The sequence below is a fragment of the Saccostrea cucullata genome, unplaced genomic scaffold (genome assembly GCF_032062105.1).
Source record: "Saccostrea cucullata isolate Sc308-1 unplaced genomic scaffold, CSIRO_AGI_Scuc_v1 ctg1151, whole genome shotgun sequence".
NCBI classification, from domain to species: Eukaryota; Metazoa; Mollusca; class Bivalvia; order Ostreida; family Ostreidae; genus Saccostrea; species Saccostrea cuccullata.
In genome coordinates, this window is record NW_026930167.1 from 81527 (window position 1) to 108374 (window position 26848).

The 26848-nt window shown below is 31.1% G+C and overlaps 1 protein-coding gene across 1 annotated transcript; it reads right to left on the reverse strand.

The window, feature by feature from the left end:
- On the reverse strand, positions 1-26690 carry LOC134283162 (macrophage-stimulating protein receptor-like). The gene is made up of 23 exons (XM_062765619.1): positions 26594-26690; positions 26278-26407; positions 19834-19924; positions 19276-19372; positions 19066-19174; positions 17207-17332; positions 16716-16811; positions 15815-15908; positions 14943-15106; positions 14469-14608; positions 14274-14373; positions 13924-14072; positions 13617-13805; positions 11641-11728; positions 9405-9563; positions 8343-8529; positions 7296-7436; positions 7113-7196; positions 2072-2253; positions 1787-1896; positions 1536-1698; positions 1311-1447; positions 1-614 (listed from the first exon to the last, which is right to left on the reverse strand). Exons 6-23 carry the CDS (start codon positions 17294-17296, stop codon positions 419-421), a joined length of 2469 nt encoding a protein of 822 aa, XP_062621603.1. The 5' UTR covers positions 17297-17332; positions 19066-19174; positions 19276-19372; positions 19834-19924; positions 26278-26407; positions 26594-26690; the 3' UTR covers positions 1-418.
- Positions 26691-26848: the final 158 nt, after the last annotated feature.

Sequence of the window (26848 nt, forward strand, 5' to 3'; positions counted from 1 at the left end):
TAAATTAAAACATTTTAATAATCCAGTGATGTTTGGATAAGTAACAATCTGCTATAATTTTTACATGGATGATTAAGCATATAACTCTAAAATTATTAAAATCTGTCCAGGTCATATGCATGTTATCTTAACGATAGATAATGAAAAAGAGGCAAGATCCTGCAAAACTGAAAAAACTAATCAATATTTTTGCATTATTTTCTTCGAATAATAAAATGTCAAGGCTTCCTTAGAAAGAATAAATTTAGATATAAAAATTAAAAGAAAAGACTTTGGGAAATAAAAAATATGCAATGAACTTTTACATACACATGGTAATGATCAAAATGAAAGCATTTATCTAACATTCTTCGTTGTCTCTAATTTGGTATGAAGATTACAAGATAAATATTGTTTTTTTTATTTGTAAGTAGATTTATCAGTGGAGATCGAGGTAGTCTACCCCTAGTTCAACATTGACATAAGTATTTCGAAGTTGCTCATAAGTAGCGGTAGGTTCCAGATAATTATCATCTGAGGATGGAGTTGTGAATCTGGTCATTTCACCCACTAGCTCTGGAAATATTGGTCTTCTGTCGGGGTCTAGATCCCAGCATCTTGACATTACAGAGTACCTGAAATTCAGAAAAAAAACTTTATTGTACCGATATTTTATATAAACCTATAATAATGATAAAAAAATCCTTTTGCGCTTTTCTCCTTGTAAACGGAAGATTAAAAACTGAATGCCGATAGAAAACCTTCTCCGGTGGTTAATAAATTACTCTGCTTTGTTATAAATACTTTAGGTTAAGGATATATGATCCTAAAGAAACATTGGTTCCCGAAATAAAAAAAAATGTTTATATGAGTATAAAGATGAAATGAAAAGTTTAACCGTACTGCTAAGAATTTATGATATAAAGAGCCAAAACATGAAATAATGTATCCATTGGAAAACAATTGATATAAGAAATCTTTAGAAACATGCTGTATAAAAACTAAAGGAAGAATTTTGAACATTATGGAAACTATACATTTTTCTACCAGTTTAGAAATATTATATTTTTAGCCTAAGCAATCATTAAATGTAGAAAAAATATATCAATCAAGGCATGCTCCTTGGAGTATCTTTCCTTCATATTTGTAAGGAACGACTAGGTTCATTTAGAAATAAAGGGAAAAAATCTCAAATACAGCTTTTTGTAAATTGAAACACAAATAATGGGGAAATGGTGACAAATGTAATATTTTATGAAGTAAAAACAGTCACCTTTCCCCAGCTTACACAATCAGCTTCGCCTATGATTGAATTTTAAATGAACATTTACAACACATCTGGACAGTACTGAGGCTGTTGTAACTTCCTGTTCATCTTCAGAAATCTGAGCATGTCCCATCCGTCCACTTCCGGGTATGGCTTATTTCCCCTGGTTACTAATTCCCAAAGCACCACACCAAAAGACCACTGGAAGTAAAAATTATTTAATATCGATAGTGAAGAAGAGAGAAACCTGTTGATTTGGTATTCAAAGTACGAGAATTTCATGTATTACCACGTCTGACTGGGTTGTGAAGAGGCCTTTCTCGAGACTTTCAGGCGCCATCCATTTCACCGGCAACTTACAATTCTTATTACTTACACAATAGTAATTTTTCTCATATATATCACGTGACAAGCCAAAGTCTGCTACTACTACTGTTTTGTCATCGCCAAGCCTTCGAGAAAGTCAATAAGATAAATGCAAGTAAACTAAATAGTTACAAAAAGTGAGACCAGTCTTAGAAATTTAAAAGAACAACTCACATGCAATTTCTTGCAGCTAGGTCACGATGAACTACCCTTTGTAAAGTCAGATATTCCATACCCCTGGCAATATCAGCGGCGAAATGTAAAATGTTCAAAAGTGTCATTACCTGGTTAAATAAAAACATATGCATAAGAATACGCACCATTCTCCATAGGATTCGCGTTCAATAGGCACGTTTGGTTTTGCTTCTTATGATTTTATTCCGATACAATTTGTTTTATATGATTTGGTTAAATGTCCATACAAACTTTATAATGCTCTACAAATATGAAACATCTTACATTGTTTTTATCTCTGATATATGTTAACATATCTCCATGACCCATAAATGGCAAGATCACCAGTGGCATTTCACTTGCAAGGCAAATTCCAATCAATGTCATCACATTTGGATGGTGGAAATCAGCCATTTGTAAAGCTTCATTTACAAACTCTTTGACGTCTATATCTTGTGATCCCTTATCTGAATAGAAGGAACAGTTTGTTTTGATGTAGGACGTATCAATTGAACGAAGCGTTAAGTAGGTTTTAGTAGTTGTGGTACAGTGCTGCTATCCCACAAGTTGACATGGGATGGGATCGGATAGGATTCAGGATTGAGGATTCACGATAGAAACATATAGATGTTAATCCAATCCTATCCTATCCTATCCTATCCTGTATCCTACAGCCAATCAGATTCGAGCAAAGGTTCATTCATATTTCAGAATAAATTACAAAAACGAAACACGATATAAAATGTTTACAAAAGAAATATTTATAAAATTTCAATAGAAAATAAAACATTTTTTTCTCAAAACACAGATTTACATTATAAACTTCGAGTAAAACGGCGTACGATCTAACCGTAAACGATCACCGGAAGATTTGGGAATGTAAACAACGAAGAGTCCAGACATCGAAAGACCGTATTTCTTCAGTTTGTTTGGATGATTTAACCGATTCTTACTTGTGTAAAAGTGTTCTAACATGTTTTCTGTTAAATATGCTCTGTTTGTTTGGATAATTCCACAGGAACCGTCAACAGCGGACTTGAATAGATGATGTACGAGTTCATGTAAGTATACTACCTGACTACACACTGTACACTGTACATGTTTGCATTTTTATACTTATTTATCCCTCAAAACAATGTTCTTGTGTCTTAAAATATAAACATTTTATTCTATTTAATATAAACAAAAATCAGGTGCGGGAAAAAAGAAGTAATGACTGTGTAGACAGAAGGGGGGGATAAAATATTTACAAATACCCCCTTTACTCTGTCATATGATTCAATTAGCTATCAGTGAGCTCTAAGACTAAAACAATCATATGTATTATGTCTTAATCAGTTTATTAATGTTATTATTTCCTTAATTCTTTCATTGCAGTGTAACTTATAATAAATTAATATAGAATCATCATGACCATTTCTAATGCTACTGTTTAAATGTTTAATAAGCTCACTCAGCAGTGCATTTACATATTGTACATGTATGTATGATGTATTGTGAGTTATGAAACATAAGTTAATCTTTTAATATTCATTATTACAGAGATGGATTTGCCTGCATTCATGCGTCATCATGCGTCATCACAGTATAAAGGATTTTAATCTAAAAAGTATGTATGATTTTATTTTTATCATGTATTTTCAAATGGTCATTCAACTATATAAACATCTTTATCTGCTTTGATGTGACATGTCTGCAGTTTCTCGGAACAAGTGATTTTCTTCTTTCAAAAATCTTGAGAGCTAAACTGAAAGAAATGTTGAATTTTTCTGGTCATCATGTTGCTGTTACATAGATATTTTCTTCTTCTTTTTCATATTCAAATTACAAGACCTAAACAAAAAACAAAAAAACCAAGAAAAAACATTAAATAGATAAATACAAAGAGAAAATAGAGAAAAGTCACTAAAACAAATTCATACTTGTTAGCAAGTTGACAAGATAAAATGAATTATAATGTACAAGTAAATTATCTTAAATAAGATTTTTTTCTTAATTTTATATATCTGAGGTTGCAGTATAAGATTTTATTTTTCATGATTTCTAAATGCATAATTTTTTTTTAGAGAAAAAGGTGAAATTAAAGCCAATATATTGTACATGAAATGTGAAAGATAATCACAATCAAAAACATTTTAAATGTGTATGAAATGTGTATGACAAAATTTACAATCTACATGCCTATAATTATGTGATTTTTTTTTCAGGAAACCCTGCAGATTTGCAGCTGTGCAGAATGCAGTTCATGCCATATGCTGTTAGAGTAAAAGATGAAAGATGTTCAAACCAGTGTCAAAGATTTCTAAGACTGAAATCATGGTGCTTTTATTAAGGAGATCAGTGTATGTTTTCTGTGCATTGTTGACATTTGTGGAACTCTTCAGTTTATGACCATCTCTCTGACAATAACTCTGACATTTGAATTTCAATTTGAGCGTCGAATAAGAAAGTCAAATTAAATGCATGTAAAACATTATACTACGGTAATAAAAACATTGATAAACTTAAATTTAAACAAAGTTCATGTACATGTATCTGTGATCTTTGAATTAAAACTCATAAATGCTGTACATGGATACTTTTAATGACTTTGTCTCATGTAAATGGAATATTCAATTGTTAAACATTGTTGAGGAATTACCTTGAATAAAAATATTGTGTACTTGATAAAGTTTTTTTTCTCATTTAAACATTGATAGTTTTAAGATCAAATGTCAAGGACAAATAAAAGGTTTACTCAAGAATGTGTTATACATACTGTGAATTCTTATGCATGTTTATAAGATCTAAGGAACATGTGTGGAGCATTTCAATATTTTTCAATCAGACACTGATTAAGATTCAAGATCCAATGCCGAGGTTAAATACAAACTTGCTTTACTCAAGAATGAGTTATAAATACTGTAAATACTGTGAATTCTGAATTTCTCTTGCATGTTTTATAAGATCTTAGGAACATGTGTGACCTCACTACAATTTTTATTAATATTATACTTTCATGTAAATTATTTGAATCTGATTCGTCGAGAAACATTTGATAAAAAACACTACTACCCGCTGAATAATGAAGCCATGCCCTCCTGCGTAGCAACAGTCAACATTGCTTGACGACGGGTGGTATTACTAAAAATAATTACTGCGCGGAATTTATGGGCGCACGGTTCACTGTTATATGTATTTGTATACAACATTCAGTATAATATAATAAATATTGCATGTAGTTGAGTGTAACATTAAAAATTTTCACCCCTCGAAAACCATTGTCAACCTCGGCTGCGCCTCAGTTGACAATGGTTTTCTTGGGGTGAAAATTTTCAATGTTACACTCAACTACAAACAATATCTATATACTGTCAATCTGTCAACCAATATCAAATTTAGAAAATATATTCTATTAAGCATAAATTATTAAATTTTCACACATAAAACAAAATAGGAAATTGAAATACATTTGTACGACACTGAGCTGACCATAAACTGAGAAGAAACTGAAGTTAAATGAAAAAAAAAACAAAAAAAAAAAACATTTCGATCATCTTGAATTTATATAGCAACTATGTATTTAGCATGTTTGAAAAATATCACATACGACAGATGATGAACTGAAATTTTAAAAAAGAATAAATTATGAATTTAAATAAAAAAATCATACATTTAATATTTGATATTATAAGACAATTTCACATTTTAAATGTTTAATATGTGAAAGTCAAAATATTCTAGATCTACATTTTGACTTTGTCTGTTTGGTTTATGGTCTAGTCAGATCTTCTTTTTGAGAATTGCATACAGAAAAACCTGTTATGCAGGCACAGTTAGACTATAGATACATGTACATGTACATGTACATGCATGTTATTTTCATGGTGCTCATTTTAGAAAAAAATAAAATTTTACATGAAGCATATACTTCAACATTTTTACCGTATAGGCCTATGATTTTTAAAAATAATTAATTATAATACGTCGGCCGCAAGTCGCGATCCCTGGTCTCCCGATCATTGTTAGTAGGAAAATGAAAACACTAAGTATATTTTTTTTCTTTAATTCTTCTGGTAGCCCAATTTCTTTACATATGTTCGCAAAATCAGTACTTGTCCACGTGTAATTACGACCTGTTTGTTAACATTTATTTTTAACATTGCAATTAAATAAAATTTAATTTGTGCGGCGAGTCGGGAATTATGGAATGCCGATCTCGATTATTTTTTTTTTCCATTAAAATTTATAACATTTAAATGAATACCATAACTATGTCTGATTTTTTTCCTGGTAATTCCTTTTTTTTCGTTTTGTCAAATTAATTCCTAAATATTAAAAAACTGAGAGTTGCAGGATAGGATAGGATAGGATTAGACTAAAATCACAGGATAGGATTGTGGATGCAGGATTCACGATAGGATAGGATAGAATTGTCAACTTATAGGATAGCAGCACTGTATAGACAGGAATTGGGAGAATGATAGCAGTAAATGAAGAACTAGGGTGCTTATTCGAAAATGAAGGGTTACGAATACAAAAATTTAATGTAGGAATTAGAAGCAGAGGACGATAAAATTACAAAAGAATTTGACAAGGTGAACTAGCAATAGATCTTAGTGCATTTGTTTTTCCTTTTGAAAATTTTCATCCAGCTAGTAACGTCACCACATATCTAAGGATTTTTTATTTAGACTATTACTTGACAAGATGATTTTGTAGTAATTGTTCTTTATCTTGCAAATATCTTTCCGGCCATTAGGCTTCGGTTCTGAAGACCTTATCATAAGGACCCATAACTTTCACATCAAAGTTTCCAATGATTGCCGAACGAACAGTTGCTTCCTTTATTTTATCAGCTAAGGTCAGTCGCGGAATGCACGACCTTCCAATCTCGGAGTGAGCGCTCTACCGACTGAGCTACGGCATCAGCAAACAGAAGTAACAGCATCCAAAAAAATGGAAAGAAGTATTCTTTGAATTTGTCCCAACTGCATTAGTTACTTCCTACGGATGTAATATCCCCTGTATACCACTCTACAGTACTCGTATAGTACCTATCGTTACATTCGATTGAGGGAATGAAATTGTAAATGCCATTGGGTGAATAACAGTTTAATCAATATCCAAGTAAATGAAGTTAGGAAAGTTTTTCTTAATGTGACATTAGTGAAGATTGGAAAATTAGGAGTACTTTTAATTAAAATCATTGAAGTATAATTATCTTAATTGAAAGGCAGGAGATCAAAAATAAACAATTGCTTGACAAAAGAAAGGAGTGGGAATTAAATATAACATCGTTATAGGACATCTTGATAACAATTGAAACAACAAATAAGTAACATACCGTGTAAGGATTTGATCGCCACTTTGATTTCATTATTTTCCACTGCTTTGGTCAATGTACCCTCATACACAATCCCAAAATTCCCTAAATACAAGATTGCAGTAGTACGAAAATAAGACCATGTAAATCTATCTTAAAAACCGAGCAGTTAATACTCTTGTTCTTTCTCCCGTTTATATCTACCTTTTCCAACACAATCTCCAATTCTGATGTCATCGGGAGAGATAAGCAAACCTTTACTTTTCAGGAGGTCCACTATACTTTCATCAATTCCATGTTTATCAGTTTGATCCCGATTTATTCTCAGCATTTCGTATCCTAAAACTATATCATATGGTCATAGATGAGTAATGATACCATTTTTACAATATATATTTTATGTGAAAAAAATTATTTTAAATTTTTATGTAAAAAATAACATGTTGCGAGGTCAGAACTAGCTCATTTTCCATTTTTCCAACTGAATCATGCAGAATTGTATACAGGCAACTTAGCCACATATGATCCACATCTGATCTTCAGATGAAAGGCAATGCATATGTGGATCATATGTGGCTAAATTGCCTATGTACAAAATGATATACAAATCATTGAAAATAGATAATGAATTGGCAGAGACAAAACTGTTAACCTCAAACTAGTATCATGGTTTCTTAACAAATTAGAGTCTCAATGATTTTGCACTTGGTATGATATTACCGCATTATTTACAGAAAAAAATATTTTGAAATAATGTGAAAAAAAAGTGCAAAGAATTTTGCATTTCATGGTACTTAAATCTGATTATAAGAATGGCAAAAATTAAACTACAATTATTATGCTTAAGAAAAACGCATTTTTCAATTAAATATATTGTTGGAAAAATTATGTCTTACTTATGGCAAGGTTCTGTTTATAGTTGAATATGAATATTTGTTTCTCTGTTTGTTTATTTCTTTAATGTCTATTTCTGGATTTATTTTACCCATGCCGGGAAGCTACATTTATCATGTGCAGGTCTAGGGCTGCAAATCAAGTTCAATGTTCCACAAGGTATAATTTAAAAAAATATCATATTGGTTGTTTTTCAACATTCATGTCAACATTTTTTTTCGCTGTCAGTGAAAGACTTCAAAATTAGATATATGGTGGGCACACTAACGGGAAAAAATAAATTGTGAAATTATCTATGCAAAAGATCATTTGTACACATCAACAAAAGTTTGGTCTTCTAAATATTGAATCATATACCTTGCACGTTTTGAACATAATTTTGAGCTTCTTGTTTCTTTCTGGATTTGAGTTTCCTCAATCTAAGAACGGCAATTGTTACAACACCAACAAACACAACAGTGATGCTCACAGTTATAACAATGTACCATGTGGACGACGGATAAATCAAATCACCAACAACAACGGTGAGGAATCCTACTTCAACCTAATGATACAAGACGAAGGAAAAACAATTAGGCATCTGAATCTAATTAGTATTACATACATAAACACTTTAGCATGGATGATTTAGAAAGTTCAAACAATGTCATGATGTCACTATTTACAATGTGTGCTTAATATATGTAGACATACACCATTTTCGATATTTCTTCCTGCGACATCAGCACAAAGGTATACTCGAGATGCATTGATTGAATCTGGACACTTACTTTTGCTTACATTTTATTGCAGTTACATGTACGTGTATTTGTGTTTGTTTGTATACTGAGCTCATGACCTGTGCGTGCAACTATTGTGAGTTTCTTAGATATCTTACTTTTTCCAATCTAATTAAAATGAGACGTTAGATCTTCTCGAATACTCGCTACCCTAACATTGAACAACATCCCATTAAGGGTCACGTCAGAGGTCAAATTCGGAAAGCTATAAAACTTATTCGCTTTAACAATATACGAGGATTTTGCAGGCGACGATTTGATTGACCTCTGGCGTGACCCTCTATGGGATAATGTTAGATGTTTATTGTAGCGAGTATGCGAGGGGATCTAACATTTAATTTTAATTAGATTGTAATTTTTCCTGCATTAAAAGAGGTACAGATTTATTTTTGTTGTTACTCAGTGCTAAAGAGCATACATCCGTCTACACAAATGTGGACCAGTTAAAATGAAAAGTGACCACATCAGCCGCTTTATTAAAGTGTCCTCCGATATATTTAGAGTCTGATCTTATATGGCAGACACATTCCTTTTACGAATCGTGTCCAGCTTTTACGTTTTATGAATTACATTGTTTGAGTATATGGACATTCTAGAAAAAACAAATAGGTGAGACAGGTTTCAGTATCTAGCAACCTACTCTTATAAACAATTTCTCCTCAGTTGATAAAGGTGTTGGCTCTGTATATGGTGGTGTGCACGTGAGGCTAGAGTTCTGTAGATCTGTTATAATACATTCCTCTGACCCAACTCGAATATAATAATCATCCTTAGTTGCAACAGCATCTAAATTCTCACCCTATGGAAAAAAGAAATCATAAAAAGCATATTTTTGTCGTACTAAAATTCTAGAACTATTTTTTATTGTTTTCCTTTGCTTTCAAAAAGAAATCAAGTGATAAAAAATCTTGAATTTGGAAAAAAGATGGAAAAGCAATATTTGTTTTAAATATTGAGTAGATAGAATGAAGACTAACATCTCATTTTTAGATTACAAAGAAAACAAGAGGCCCACGGGCCTGAGGATCATGTAACAACTTGCCAAGAATGAATTTGGTTTGTGTTTTAAACCAGATGTCACGAAATTCACAATTTTGAAAGAGGAACCATTGCTTATCATAACTATAGACTTAGCTTGCTTGCTTTGATTACATTATAACCAAAGGTATATCAAAGTAACAAAGAGAAAATGCACTTCCACTCCATAACCAGTTGTGCGCACCTCACCCAAAAAGAACCACTGACCCGTGGGCCACATATCGCAAAATTCTGAATTATATCATATATTATATTTCATCAAAAATGGTTGATAAATACCAAATAGAAGATTTCAAAACATAAATTTATTTCCAAACTATGTTCCCCTCTCCTCGATACCCCTGATCCAAGGGACATGAAATTAACCATTTTGCTAGATGCACCTTTCTTCATCATAAATATATATGCTTGGATCATTCAAGATTGGATCATTGGCATAACACCCAGGCGCAAAGAAAAATATTTTTAAAGAGTCAATGTATTTTCACTACATAACCAGCCCCCCCCCCCCCCCCCTTACACCAAAATCACTGACACTGGTGCCATGAAATTCACATTTTTTGATTTTCATCCATAGATGCTGTTTACCAAAATGAAATCAGTGGTCCTAAACCAAAACCGAAACTGTCATAATGTTCACAATGTTAAGACACGACTCACTGGCCATGACTTTATACTAAGTTACTTTATCAAATACCCAGGAGTAGAGAAGATTTTTGAAGATTTAATTCATTTTAACTATATAAAAATCAATGCAGTAAGGAACCATAATTCAAAATGTTAAATGTAAAAATGTAATTGTGAATTGAATTTACTTAAAAAATATTATCCAATCGTTACATAATTAATTATTAAAGAAGAAGATTTTTAGAATTATATGTCAAAATTCAAAACTTATATAATGGAAATTTTAGCGCCCTAACACCAAAGTTAGCGATTTGTTCTTAAAAATAACAATTTTTAAGATGCAGATGTTATTTAACATGAGTTTAAAATGCTTATTAAAAAAGCTATTACAGATAAATCGCAATCATATTTTAGCGATATCAAATTTTAAATAGAGCACCCTTCTGATAAGCCAAAATTAATCCTCTGGGGCTAAAAAATTGCAACTTTTTGAAACCTGTAACCTAATAACCATTACTATGTACATTTAATGAAAATTAACACCATGCAAAAAATATATATTTAGTTTTTGTTGCATTTTAACTATATCAAAATCAAAAAAATCGAATAACCATATCATTAGAACCCATGTATGCTTTGGGATTATAAAATTAAATGATGAAAACTGTCTCATCGTGATATGTAATTTTCTTTTTGATACCCTGAGGCAGAGATCAAAACTATAAGATTTAATGGTTTTCATATGATATGGGAAGAAGATAGGATCGTTAACATACAGAACCCCTGACCCTTGGGCCATAAATTTCACAATTTTTGAAGAGGCACCCTTGCTCATCATAACTTTCTACTTGGTTAGTTTATTTTATACCCAGTAGGAGAGAAGATTTTCAAAGAATTAAGTCATTTTACATTATATTCAAAAGAGCCCTGATATATATTTACCCCTGAGCACAAATTCTTGTTCTGTATCAATTAGTCCAATTAAAAAATTATAATAAATTACAAACAATAAACACATTCACATTTTTATGCCAATAGTTTGATGTCTAGGAGTAAAGAAGAGAGTTTAAAGATTTCATTAATTTTAAAAAGGGTTTTGGGCGGGGACCATAAAATTCACTTTTATCATAGATGCTGTTTACCACATTTGCTTTTGTTAAGATTATCCCAAAACATAATATCAATTCATCATTCAGAAATAAATGACTTACGTTTTCTTTGTGCCCTGAAAAGTGTACTGTCAATTCATCGATGACTTCTACAAAACCGCTACCGATAACTGCAAAGCTTAACCCTCCACTTTAGAGAATGTAAAAAAAATGAATGTACTTTTTAAAAAACGTTATCCAATCGTTACTAATTAATTAAAACATTCGTCCTGGTATTTATATGTCAAAATTAGCAAAATATATATAATGGAAAATATAACAAGATGAAAAGTAAGCGTTTGCCTCGATTTAATAATGCTCATGTTAAAAAAAACTAACAATGTTATTTTGAATTATTTAGATCATTGTACCAAAAATACATTTAAACGTTAAACTCAAACTTTCATGGATGTCAAAATTTATTATTTTTATATTAATTTGATTATACAAAATTCTTTTTTTGAGACATATAAAAATTAGATTGGAAATTAAGAAAATTAACGTGCTAAAAATATATATAGTTAGGTTGGACTTTCAAAAAAAAAAAGCAAAATACAGTAACACTAGAATGACACAGCTACTAAATTTTATATTATATGAAATACCAATTACTAAAGGATATTTTACAGAAAAGACCAAAAACTAAATGTAATATTACATGAAAATGATCACTAAATGAAATATTACATAAAAGACTATTTACTAAAAATTTTACGTCAAAGAGCAATATAGTCAAAAACCGAGAGCGTTTAAAAGCAAAATACTTATAAACTCAAAATCAAAATTCTCCTAAAATATTCTAAGCATATTTCACATTGTATATCATGTACACTTTGTCGAAAAGTTTTTAAATGATGAAAAATGTCTTACCGTGATAGTAATTTTATTTTTTTTCTGACATTGAAAGGGAAGAAGATAGGTTCATGTAACATCAAGCACTGTTTCCTGCACTACAGGATCAAACAGGTAAAGAAAGGTCATGTTCTGAACCCTGAGATGTATTATCAAAGAAAACCTTGGAAAATGAGGACCTGTATTTACAAATGGGACGGAACACATTTATTTCCTTGAACATGAAAATTCATTTTCCTAAAATTAAAAAAGTATAATAAATTACAAAAAAAAACACATTCATAAAATATGATATTTTTCCTCTATCTCTTATAAAAACAACACAGAACAAGGAATTTAGTGTTGCGAAGCTCACATTTGCTTTTGTTAAGATTATCCAAAAACATATATAAATTTCTTCCAGAAATGTGATGATCTTACGGATTGTAATATTTCTGAAAAGTGTACTGACAATTCATAGTTGTGGATTCTACAAAAAATATCATAACAGCAAAAATGTATAAGAATCCACTTTAGAGAATGTAAAAAAAAAAATGAATGTACTTTTTAGGAAACATTTATTTTCAGATTTTGCTTAAAGGGATTTAGAATTATGAGTTTCATTTTTAGCAAAATATATATAATAAATATAAAAAGATGAAAAATAATCCGTTTGCCCCGATTTTATAATGCTCATGTTTAAAAAAAATCAATGCTAATTTGAATTATTTAGATCATTGAACCAAAAATACATTTAAACGTTAAACTCATAACTTTCGGGATATCAAAGTTTTATTATTTTAATATTAATTTGATTATACAAAATTCTTTTTCAGAGACTTAAATGAAAACAAATTTGTCCTAAAAATATTACTTAGGACTTACGAGCAAAATATAGTAACACTAGAATGACACAGCTACTAAATGTTCTATTATATGAAAAACCAATTACTAAAGGATATTTTACATGAAAGACCAATTACTAAATGTAATATTACATGAAAGGACGATCACTAAATGAAATATTACATAAAACTATTTACTAAATGAAATATACGTCAAAGAGCATTCCAGTCATCAACCGAGAGCGTCTAAAAGCAAAATACCTATTAACTTTTAATACAATTCTCCTAAAATATTCTAAACATAGTTTTACATTGTATATCATTACACTAAGTAAAAGGTACTGATAATTCAGAATTATATACCTGTAAATACTCTTAAACTCTGACGGTTCTGTTTCCTGCACTACAGGATCAGACAGGTAAGTCAAACTCATGTTCTGTAATGTCCTGACTGATGTATTATCAAAGAAAACCTCTATTATATGAGGACCTGTACTGTTACTGGGCTCCGGAACACATATTATTTCCTTGCTAGATGAAATCTTCATTTTCCTAAAAGTTTTCATAGTATAATGTAAAGAGTTTTTTTTTTTTTTTTTTTTTTTAAAAGACTGCATAAAATATGATAATTTTTCCTTTTTTTGTATAAATATCACTTATAAAAACATACACAGAACACGTTTTTGTGTTGGAAGACTCATCTATTAGTTCAACTCGAATGTTCCTATTTCCTATCTGTAAATTTCTTCCAGTCAATGTGATGGATCTTCCCCCGGATTGTAATATTTCAGAAGGAGACAACCCTAATAGTTGTGGATCCTATAAAAATATCATCAGCAAAAATGTATAGAATCTTTTTTGACCGAAGACAAACGTATAAGAACTTTACAACAACATTTATTTTCAGATTTTGCTTACAGGGATTTAAAATTATGCAGTTGTGATGTATTAAAAAAGTTTGTATGAGTATTCAGTGAAATTTAACCTGATACATGTATGTAGAATAAACTTCAACATAACCTTATAAGTAAACTTTGCCGAACTGACTCCAATCTGTCCATCAATAAGTAGAATTATTGGTCCAACAGAAACAGAACTTGGTCCCGTAACGCATTGTACACTACATAGTAAAAAGTTGTCGAACAAAAATGAACCTAAGATACGTATCGTAAAATTGAATTCAGTCGCCTTTGAAAACAAATTTGTACAACTTACACTCGATCAATTATAGAAACATTCGTGCATGGTACACCAGCGACAGTGATGTTATCTATTTGTTTTCTCGACACTCCAATATGTTTCCCTTTGATTGAGATCTGGGTACCACCATCAATCGAACCATCTCTTGGATTAATCTGTTTTAATCATAACATAAAAATAATCAAACATCCTCTCAATGGACTAGCAAAAACAGGAAGGAATCTTTTTCGTGCCAGAATCTACTGCGACACGGGACCTTGGTTTATACTGTCTTATCTGGAAGACCGGTTTTCACCTCCCGCTATGAGACTTGAACCCGCAAAGAAAGGTTTAACTTGTTACTCTGCGACTAAAGAGCAGACGCTCTAACTCTTACGTCAGACAGACGACTTAATACTTTTTCTAACATCGAAAGATGATGCTTGAATGAATTTCGATCTTTTTGCAAATTATACATTTGATTTGGTACAAAAATACTCATTTCCTTACACTGTTGATTATTGGGACTGGACATAATGAATCTGAACAGTTGTGTAGACTGTAGATACATTGATCACTGCACCATTTACAATTCATTGCAGGATTACTGAGCGCCAGATTCTTACAGAAGGTACAGTCTCCTAGTGCTTGGTCAGGACAGCTGTACAAAGTCACTGAAATAGGAATTAAAACATTTCTTTTAAAAAAAACGATCTAAAACGGAAAACAATGGTAAAGCAATGGAAGTTTGAATTCCTGAAGTCTATAAACAGTCAAATATTTAACTTTTGAGATTACATCATGCGTAACATTCACATTCTTTAATTCAAGTAGCTAAGTTTTCTTTTGTCAGGAAAATAATCTCATGACGAATCATAATAAGTTATCACTTTAAAGTTCGCAATGATACGAAAAATAAAAATATTGCTTTAAAAAATCAATTCAAATTAAGCTACATTTGCTTATGAGTCCGGATCGATAGATCGGGTTACCCATAGTTTGTGTCCTGTCTGTTTGTCTCTCTGCTGTCAATTTTAACCTCCGCTATAATTTTAGAATGAACCATGAGAGATAGAAACTTCATATTTTGTATGCATATTCCACTAATTAAATTCTAACAACCGACACAACGTTCTTGGCCTCGTCACCTTGACTGTGACATATATGCTGAACATAGCTTTCTCAAACTTTTTGCTACCGGATGCATAATGTTTAACAAATAAATCTGGTTTCATTTTATTTCATTTTAATTCAAGCTACGTAACATTTAAGGTTTGATTTAATTTAACCATATAACATTTAAATTAATTTTCGGTTAAAAAGATGGAAAACTCATTGTTTGTGTCATTAATAGATCATATTTCTATATCCTTAAAACGTACATGTTAAATGGTTTGCTTCAATGTTAAATTCATGTTCTGTCCACAGTACTTTCATGTTTGCTTCATATATACCCAAGGGTAAGGCGTCTTCAATCTGAAATGTCAACGTTGGAATAATAAAAAAATTGCCTACATACGTATTAATTATGTAATTAAATGTTTTTTTCAATATCTACTTAAGGTATTGACACTGAATGCTTTATCCTCCAAGGCACCTGATCCTACCTCTGGATTTTTTCTAGGTCTATATTTAACTTACTTTTTCTACAATAGTATTGTCCAAAGATTATTTTAAAAATATATTATTGTTCGTTACATGTACCTTAACCTTTCCTGAAATCCCAAACAGAAATACTGTAGTTTACTAAAGTTTACTTTAATTAACTATAGTGATAACTTTGACAATATGACAACTTTGTTTAATTAAAGTGATTACTTTGACACTTTGATTTACTATAGTGATACCTTTGACACTTTTAATCACAATGAAAACTTTGATTTGCTAAAGTGATAAATTTGAAGACTATAATTTACTAAAGTGATACATTTAACTATGAAAATTTTGATTTACCATTGCGACCCTTTGAAAACTTCAATATACTATGGTAAAACGTAGATTTACTATAGTGGTAGATTTAAAAAGCCTTGATTTACTATCAACATTGATTTAGTAAAGTGATCATTTTGACAATAAAGTGAACAGTTTGACACCTTTGACTTATCATAGTGATCACTCTGACACTTTGATTTACTATTGATAACTATAGTTAACTTTACTAAACAATAGTTTACTATAGTGATTCTTAAGGGATAGCTAAAATCCAACCTAAGTAACAAGTAACATTCATATCGCCATTTGTTTTATCCATCAACTTTACTTGCACTTTTTAGTTATACTTACGTTGTCGATAGTGAAAATTAATTGAGTACTTGAAATCCTTCTACCATTTACATACAGTATCCTTGATGGTAACTGTATTTGTCCTCTATATTTGTCCTGCAAAAGTACACATGTACAATGTATTTATAAATGTTAACATGTACATGGGTGTATTATAATTAGAGTAATTATTTAATACGTGTATGTATGATTTAGACATTCTGAGAAGTACCAAGATACATATGTGCACTGTACTCTCAAATTGCTCATGAAATTATGTCATTATGAGATGACATTTACAATTATACTATTGATAGTTATATTGGTTATAATCATACGCTTAGTAATTACAGTTTGTATTATAAATCAAAGAAAAACTATAAGACTTTAATTTTAAGCTACATCAGAATTGAATTTTTAATCATTAACTTCTTTAAAATAATATCCCTTTTGTTTTTAGATGTAACACAATTTATTAAATGTATTTGTGTACATTTTATGACTGTACTTACAGGTTCTGGGAAATTCTTTCCTTGGATGACGATTGTTTTAATTTGATGCTGTTCAACCAATAAGGGACCAGTCTGACTTGCGTCCACCATCGGACAAAAATTCTTCCATTGTCTACTTTCATTAGCCTTATTGAATAAATGAGACATAGGCTTAACTCTGATTACATTAATTATATTGAATACATTCTAAGTAAAATACAAACAACAAGAGGAGAATATTTAAAAGACAGCTGTGAGACAAAGAAAAGAAACTGATAGTGTTAGTGCTGGAGACCATATAAAATGATAATTTAAAAAAGATAATTTGTTCCTTTTCTATCTAGTTTAATTATGCATTAACAAATATTTCCATGTTGACAACCTAAGTGCTAGAATATTTTAACTTTGAACAGAGGTCTTGGAAATGGATAAACAGTTCATAAAACAATGTGACCGAATTTATAAGAAAAACAAATGTTCGTTATTTTCATACCCTTCTTTTGAAACACTATCAAAGAGTTGAAAAAGCTATTTTTAGCATGTATGCCTCAGGTGTCAAAAGGAATTAACCATCATAAGTCATTTGGAAGAGTTTAATGCCGTGGAGTAGTGTACTAAATATCAGTTTTTATGAAGCATTGAATTTATTCAAAAGTTATTGCATAGGTTAATGTGACTAACAGACAGACAGTTCAAAAATTATATGCGTCCCCGATATATTTATATAACAGAGTTCTATTTAAGGGGGCCGTTAGCTTCCATTGCGCAATATTGGATCGCGCATCTAGTTGAACCGTATTTACTGTTTTAATGCAACTTTTTTTGCTTAATTATTAAAATTAAACAAATTTAAGAAAAGATATAAAAATATAATTACAATTTGATAAGATTCTTAACCGATTTTGCAAATGAAGGTATGACGTCGTGCAGTTTGTTGGAAAATAATTAGCTCTTAAAATTAATTAAAATATTACTAAGAAAAAGTCTTTTACACTTTAAATTTAACGTAGAAATTTCCAGCAAAGGTAAATTTTTATCATGTTTTCAAAAGATCCATTTTGTACGTCATTATTTTGTAATACTCAGGATAAAAATAGTAAAATTTGCTAATTTTTTGATTTTGCAATTCCCAGTGCTGTATTGGTAACATAAGGGAACTTTTTGCTTCTTACATATATTATATAACATAGATCAAATATTATAGTTTGAACAAAATGTCTATTATGGAAAAGAATTTGTATAATTTGCTTGAAAGAGCTAAAAAGTTGAAATTTTCCTTTATAATCCTATAGTAAATGTACCTGTATTTTAGACGGCCCCTAAAAATACGTGGATTAATTTCCCCCAAATTTTTGCATGTACACTAAAGTTTATGTAAGTTATATATGATATAGAGATGACGAGTTTTAAGTAGGTACAAAATTGAATTCTATAGAAAATATATACTTAATTTAGTGCTGTTTTAAACAAAGGAGGCACTTTTCTTTACCTGTATGTCTTGTAGAGAAGTATTGTTTACTTTCAATATATGTCTATGCTGAACACTCTCATAGTAGGTTTTCTGGTCTTTCACAAAAAGTCTTATTCAAGCTTATAGGTCACTACCTATAGCAAGTTTTTTCTTCTTTTTTAATGATAATAAGTTTTATTTGTGTTAAAAAAGAATAAAAGGATATATATATACATGACTGAAAAAAGAAACACAATTCTTGCCATTAACATTAAACTTTTAATAAATTCTGTGCCTTCTTGTTGGTAATAAAAAATATATTCAATTTAAGACTTGGAATAGTTTGAAAGCAGAGCAAATTCAAATACACCCTTTATTATATATAACAATAATATTTTTACTCTTTAGCATAAAAGTACATTCTACTTGCTTTTTGACTACTGACTCTCTCCCCAGAACACTGATTTGTGTTAAAATGACACTTGTTTTCTGTAATACACCAGTCGCACCAGAAAATGTTGTCAACACATCTGGTACAACTGAAAGAAATACATTAGTATTAATGAACTACAAAGAGTTACTAAGTAGAATATAAAACTCATTCGAGAAAAAAAATATATCATAATATATCCTCAATTACCTTGTAAAACTACTGCAGTTGTAGAAAAGATAAGGCGATGAAACAATCACCTGGTCTGACTCAACAGACAAAATACCCAGGCTTACGTTGATATATCCTACAGAAAAGAAATTAGAAAAAAATATACTCATTTCTCTCTAGCAATAAACTTGTACAGGAAAAAGGCCTGTGTAATTTCATGAGAAAGTAATTTGTAACTTTGTAAGTTGCATTCTTTCATAATAACGATGGTCGGTTTTAAATCTCGAATCTTTTAGACAATAAAATATTTCAAACTTGCAACTTGAATGTATTTGCTAAAACGATCATTCTAACACAGACTAACTTCTGAACGAGATTTGTTAACTGAAAGTTTGCCAACATCTATACTTGTGACTGCTTTAAAAAAACACTTATCCTTTTAATCAGTCCTGTTACATTAAAAAACTTGTTTAAACACCTCTGTCATATCTTTAATGCACCTTTTTCATAGTCTGAATGATATATTGCGGCTATTGATGAACGATATGGTTTAATATATATATACATATATATATATATACTTTTATTATCTCTTACCCAGGCTGCTGTTAAAGTTGACGCTAAGATTTTCAACATTAGGATTTCTACACTCAATACCAATACTCCACTGAACAGCTGGGGATAAAATCTGATTTCCGGTAGGAAAGCTGAACACACTAAACACACAGTTGTAGATTCAACTAAAAAAAGTAAAAGAAAGCTTTATTTAAAAAATGAGGTATTGTCATCGCGGAGAGAGCTAAAAAAAGTAAAAGAAACTTTATTTATAAAATCTCAGAAGACTAACGTGGAGGAAATTCGGAATGAAATCTGTACATAGTAATACGTCAGGCAAATTTTTGTGTGAAACATTCATAGAATTCCTTTACTGCCCAATGTCCTTTGCGCGAATAAATAAATAATCACGTAAAGCATAAAAGGCTTTCATTTTGTAGACATCTTTAAAGAAAAAAAAACAAACTTGGCAATGTTTTTCGACCAAAATTGCACTAGGTCTATAGTTTCAACCAGACGCTCGGCGGTCTCCATAAGCTCCGACGAGCTCCGTGACATCGTGTGACGTCACAGCTAGTCGAGATGTCTCTTGCGGCTTGATGTTTGAAGTGGCTTATCAATTTTTCACGTGTTTTTTGATGGTACAACTGCGCTCGCCCCAACGGTCACACCGTAAAACATATTAATCTTATAGAATAACTTTTCATTTTTCTGGTCTGATAAGAGTTGTTGCGTCTGTCATTACAGGTCATTTAATTATAAAAATAATGAGGACTCGGATGAAATACCTGAAATGTGTAATAGCTGATTGAAAAAATAAAATAAAATCCAGTTTATTAGATAAAGTGTTATGTGGACTCAATGAAACAAAATCAATAAAAAAAGAAACAATACATAATCAATACTGCTATACTTACCTTATTTCTACAGAAATGTTTTAAAAGGATAAATGTCAAATTAATGAATGCTGGAAATCGATACCGGGAAAAAATGGAATGAAGGACTAAAGGGCAATGGTTTGTTTGTTTGTTTGTTTTTGTATGTTTTGATGTCCCTCTTGAGAATTTTTTACTTATATATAGAGAACACAAAACACGCAACGAACGATCGTATTTCGAAGATATTAACCGTATTACTAGTCAATGAATACCATCAATATATCACTCGCTTTATATCTTTATTTTGTAATGATTTCAAAAGCGGATCCAGCACCGGCGCTCTTGGCGTGCGCTCCTTCCATCATTTGATTTTTTTAAAATTTCGTTTGTATTACATGTATCTTAATCAACAGGAAAAACACCTTTAATTTGTTAGAATTCCTCAGTTTCCGGAAGTTTCGCCCCTGGATCTCAACCAGGGCTTTGTCCTTAACTTAATGGGGCTTTAATGCAGCCCCCAGACTTCCCATCTCCTACTGCGCCCCCGACCCTCTCCCAACGTTTTGAAATTCCTGGATCCACCGCTGAATAAATATTTACAGAGTTTAATTGCTAGTACATACTTTCTAGAGTTATCTATTTTTTTACTTCCTAGTTAGATATGAACGACCAATATCGGGTTATTATATTATATCGGGTTCCTTATATCGACAACCTATATGGGAACTTTCATCTATTGTTGAATCGTGCTCAGCTCTTGCAAAGCGTCGTATTGATAATTATTACAACCTATACGACATTATCGTAATAAACAAAGGTCGTCCTATAACATGGGCGGATCCAGCAATTTTTGAAAGTGGTTGGGGGGGGGGGGGGGGGTTCCAGGTCGGTGTACCCAGCACTCATGCATAGAATCACACCACGGCCACTTCAAGTCCGTAGCTTCATTTATAAGAAAGAGGGCTTCTAAAAACAGTTGACAAGCAAAAAAAAAAAATAATAAAACACACACAAACAAACAAACAAGCAAACAAAAACATAAAAAAAACTGTTCGGTACATCATTTTCAATCTTGATTTTGCGTATTTTGCCAACAACAAAAAATGTGGAGGAAGCTTCCAAATCAAAATATTATTTAAAACTGCAGCAAAATATTATCATCAGAAAAAGTGAGCTGCCGCCCTTCTGCATACCACGGGAACATTTTAAACGTTTCTCTTCATTGATTAAAAATATCTATGCATACAGTACCCGCATCGTTATTCTTTGCAGGATACACGCACGATACGATAGGATACACGCACGATACGATAGGATACAACCACGATAGGATAAACTCAAAACACGATAAACGCAAAACACTATACACGCAAAACACGATAGACCTGATAAACGATCTTCACGATAGATCAAACGCAAAACCTGATTGGATTGTTTCAAAATGCGGAACGTTTTCTGACAAGACGAAAAGATTATTTTGTTTAGTTACTAAAGCTTCAAATCTAAATTATAAAATACATTTAATTATTATAATAAAAAACTTGAGATCACTGTGGTAATTTTACAAAAGTTGTTTATTTATATAAAAAATTTTGTCAATGATTAAATGGATTATTATGAAATGGAGACTGTATTTTTTTTTTTTTAAATTTCTACTCAAGGGTGCATGTGAATTTACGATTATTTTGGTAAATGTCGAAATTCTCATCTGAACATTGAACTATGAATCGTTTAATTATGGATATTTTAACATACATGTAATTGTTGTACAAATATCCCTTACATAATTATGTGGCGTTTCTCACGGGTACTATTATAAATTTATGAAACTCTATAAATAGATTTAGTATTTATGAAAAAATATACATTTGTACCTAATAAATTTATCTACAAGTACTAAGTTATTTCACGAAAGAAATTTACGCAATAAATTAAATATTTGTTTTTAATGTCTAAAGCTTACAATCTTCGGTGTATCCAAAAATCGCAATTGAATATTAAAATCTGAGGAAAAAAATACATGTAGAAGACCGGCCGTTGGAAAGATTCAAAGAAATTGGCTTTAACAAAATAAAAAAAGTAACATGATAGATCTATCAACAACTATATAGTTTAAGAAAATTAAATTAATGATCAAGGACTTTTTTCTTTACAATACGGAACACAAAAATTAATAAACAATGATTAAAAGAGTGAAATGCAACATTTCCGACTAAATAATTACAAATCATTCCTATTAAACTTTTTGTGTACTGTTTCGAATAATAACAACAAATAGGTTTAGGTCGGCAAATGAATTTCTAAACCCTGAAAATTATTTTAGCCTTACCTGGTAATCTCATATACGGCATATTCAAAGGGCGGGATGTAGAAAGTCCGTAATTATAACCATTGTAAAATTAGATAAACAAGATCTCACCAAATAGCCAAAAATAATATTGACTTCTTAAATAAAGTTATATACGTATGGAATGAAATCGATTAATACTATTAACTGATTCGGTGTATTTACTTGTCTTGCATGGTCACGGCGGAATCAGACGACTTCTTTTGTTTTATAATTATAGTAAAATACCGTTAAAAAATAATGCGAGCCAATTTTTTTAGTTTAACGTATATTAGAACTATTTCATCTGGTTCCAAGATTAATGAAATTGTTTCCTGGAATTAATCCTATCCGTATTACGCAGAAAACTCGATGATCCGAAAGGTCATGTACCATAAGTGCAGTATTTTTTTTAAACAAGTTTATTAAAAGACTTATAATTATTTACATAAACATAATGGAAACATTGTACAAATAAAATAAATCAGTGGATTGAGTTTAGGGACTTCATTTCATTAAATTGATTTATTTGAATTTTTATTTAAAATTTAAGCAATGGAATGATTTTTTAATCCATAAATTGTACAATTATTTAATTTATTTTGAATAAAATCTTCGATAACTTTGTTCACACAAGTTAAGAACAAAATTCTGAAAATACGTAGATGCGTTTCATAAGAACCAGGTTCATGTAGTATTCGAGGTTACTAATTAAACCCAGGCGAGAGAGCAGGTATGTTGACGGTGAACACACACGGGCCGAGGTGTTATTTAGGGGAGAAAGGGGGGACCGCACAGGAAGGCAGTGTGCTGATTAGAGAGGTACACATAAGTGCCAGTTTTCTGGTAAGGAAAGGTCTTCGTTTGACACCCCGATGCATTATATTTCCAATTTATTTCCACGCCGAAAAGGTAAGATGTTAAAAAACATCACGTTTTCCCCTGTACATTGTATATATTATCTTTAGAGTATTTAATGCCAGATAAAATTAATGAAAAACTTCTATTTTTAGTAACAGCCATGGTGTGATAGATTGGGTAGGATATTTTCATGCATTATATTTTATAACTTTGATCTTTTTTCAATTTAGACATATGTCAAGGAATTCATAATTAGCTTATTAAATAGTGATGAAAAATGAATTTAAAAATTTAACGTATCAAAATCGGTGTTAAAATCATCTGAATCAATGTCTTTAATTTTGCTGTATTATTTTTGTAACAGGAAGACTTTAAATAATTTTGCATACATTCAGATCAGAGGTGTTAACATATTACTAATATTATCAGTCGATAAACAAGGGAAAAAAAAGAATATTGCATAAAAAAGATACATATCAATCCCCTGCTTATTATTTATTTATTTGTTTTTTGGGTACGCATACACCGTAACTTACAAAAAATATTTCTCCAGTAACTCTGATTCATTCAAGAAAATCATATTAATAATATTTTTTTTGACAAATTAAATCATACAACTCGATAAATATATATATATATATATATATATATATATATATATATATATATATATATATATATATATATATATATATATATATATATATATAAAAGACCAGGCGATCGATCATAATTTCATTTCCGAAAATAGAGTTACTGTTTAAATTTTGGTAAACAGTCTCTGCTTGACCATGATATAATTATTTTATTTATTGTTTTTTTTAATTGATTTTTTTATCAATAAATTAATCTATTTATTTATTTATGAATTACATTATTGATTTATTCTTTTCCTTCTACGCTTTAATATTTTTTTTTGCTAAAGATAAAAAAGAAAGGGATAAAAATTTCTTTTCTTTTTTCAGTTGAAGTAATCTAATTTTAGTTAACAAAACGAAAAAGAAACTCGGAAGAGCTCAGTAGTTTCTTTCTATAGTGAAGATGAAAAGCGAGGGTTTCTGAACATACACGATAAACGCAAAACACGATACACGATAGAACCTGATAAACGATCTACACGATAAACGCAAAACACGGTGAACGGAAAACACGAAAGAAAACGCAAAACATGATAAACGGGAAAGACGATACGATAGGATACGATAGGATACACGCACGATACGATAGGATACACGCACGATAGGACAGGATAGAATTGTAAAGAATAACGATGCGGGTACTGTACTTCTAAAAGTTAGTTACTTCTGAAGATGGTCCAAAAAGGCACAGCTAAAGTTCGCTGGAATATTCCTTGCATGTTACTTGTGGATGTTCGGAGCCCTTAGCTGATGTTGTGAAGGTACACTGAGAAAAAGCAAATATGCGAAAATCTATAGATCTAGCGAGCAGAGAGGAGTTTTTTATTTTTCAAATTATTAGACGTATAAATATTTATATTACAAAAAAAAACTATTCTCTCTCTCTCTCTCTCTCTCTCTCTCTCTCTCTCTCTCTCTCTCTCTCTCTCTCTCTCTCTCTCTGTGTGTGTGTGTGTGTGTGTGTGTGAGGGTGTGTGCGTGTGTGTGTGTGTGTACAAAAATAAAACGGGAGGGGGGTTTCAACCCTCGGAACCCCCTCTGGATCCACCAATGCTTTAATATAATACGGATTAATTTTTATGTATTATAAATTTACCAAAATGAATCAATAAAGACACACCTGAACATATGCATATATTTATATTATACTGATAAATAGAACACCAATTGAAGCGATTCTACTTTATATCAAATTGACAAATACACATTTTTCTTTAATTTTTTCTATACGTGTGATTCGTCCGTACGTTTCGTCAGTTACACAGGTAATCACAAAGTAAACAAGATTACCGTTCGTAAAACAGATATTCGTTCGGTACGTGTTTGGTGTTCTCTATATGGAGACGCCACCGGTGCAGAGCTGCAAATTTTGTACTATACTCGGCACTCAGGGCTTTTGACCAGGGAGGGATTTTTTTCGTGCCAGCACGTACTGCGACACGGGACTACGATTTATACATAATCCTCCGAAGGGCCGGTCTCCACGTCCCACATTGGGATTCGCGACGAATCTGTAATGACCCATCGCGATCCCGCGACATCAGGATCAACTCCTTACTTCAAGAGCAGACGTTCTAACCACTTCGCTACGCGGGCGACACTAATCGTCTAATGGAATATCCCTCAAGGGAGGGCATAATCTCACGTGAGAGACCTCAACATAATTATTAGCTACAAATCAACTTTCATATTTTATAGGGGAAAACCCTTTGTAACGCTACAAAAACAAAAAAAAAGTAAAACTTAATTTACTGTACACTAAAATATAGAATTCAGTTCTTACCGTGATATTTTGGAAGACATGTAGTATTGGTGGGGAAACATTACTGATTTCGATACATCTGTTTTCTTGCTTTGGACCGTTCACCCATCGAATGTGTGTAGGGTTGTAGCAATCGCTTTTTAATGAGCATCTGCAAAAAAGGAAAGAAATGACCTTGCTTAATATATAATAATTTATAAGAAAAAGAAACAATGAACGTTCATATAAGCCATTAATGGCAAATACAAAGGGCTTAGGAAATTGGGAAGAAATCTGTATGCCATATGTTGAGAATATTTCACAAAAATAGCAGAAATTCAAACAATTTTGTACAGACCTGTGGCCTAGGACACACCATCCGCAATATGGGTCATTACTTGACAGACAGTCTCTACATTTGGTGTACTGGGAACAATTTTGAACTGGAATCTTGGCTACCTGGAAATGATTTACTGTTCTATAATATTTTTCTATCAAAAATAGAGCGCCAAGAATATTATATTTATATATAGAGAGTACTTTCTTTTACTTTTGAATATTTTGTTTAAATGATATTTGATTGTACACTGCATACATTTCACAAAAAAATACA

Bases quoted from the DNA above. Each gene is read 5' to 3' on its own strand.
- LOC134283162 (XM_062765619.1), bottom strand. From the start codon at position 17,296: ATGGTGGACGCAAGTCAGACTGGTCCCTTATTGGTTGAACAGCATCAA. The intron at 1,699-1,786 runs GTGAGTTGTTCT...ACTTTCTCGAAG, and splicing joins CTAGCTGCAAGAAATTGCAT to GCTTGGCGATGACAAAACAG. The intron at 615-1,310 runs GTAAATGTTCAT...TCTGAATTTCAG, and splicing joins CAGTACTGTCCAGATGTGTT to GTACTCTGTAATGTCAAGAT.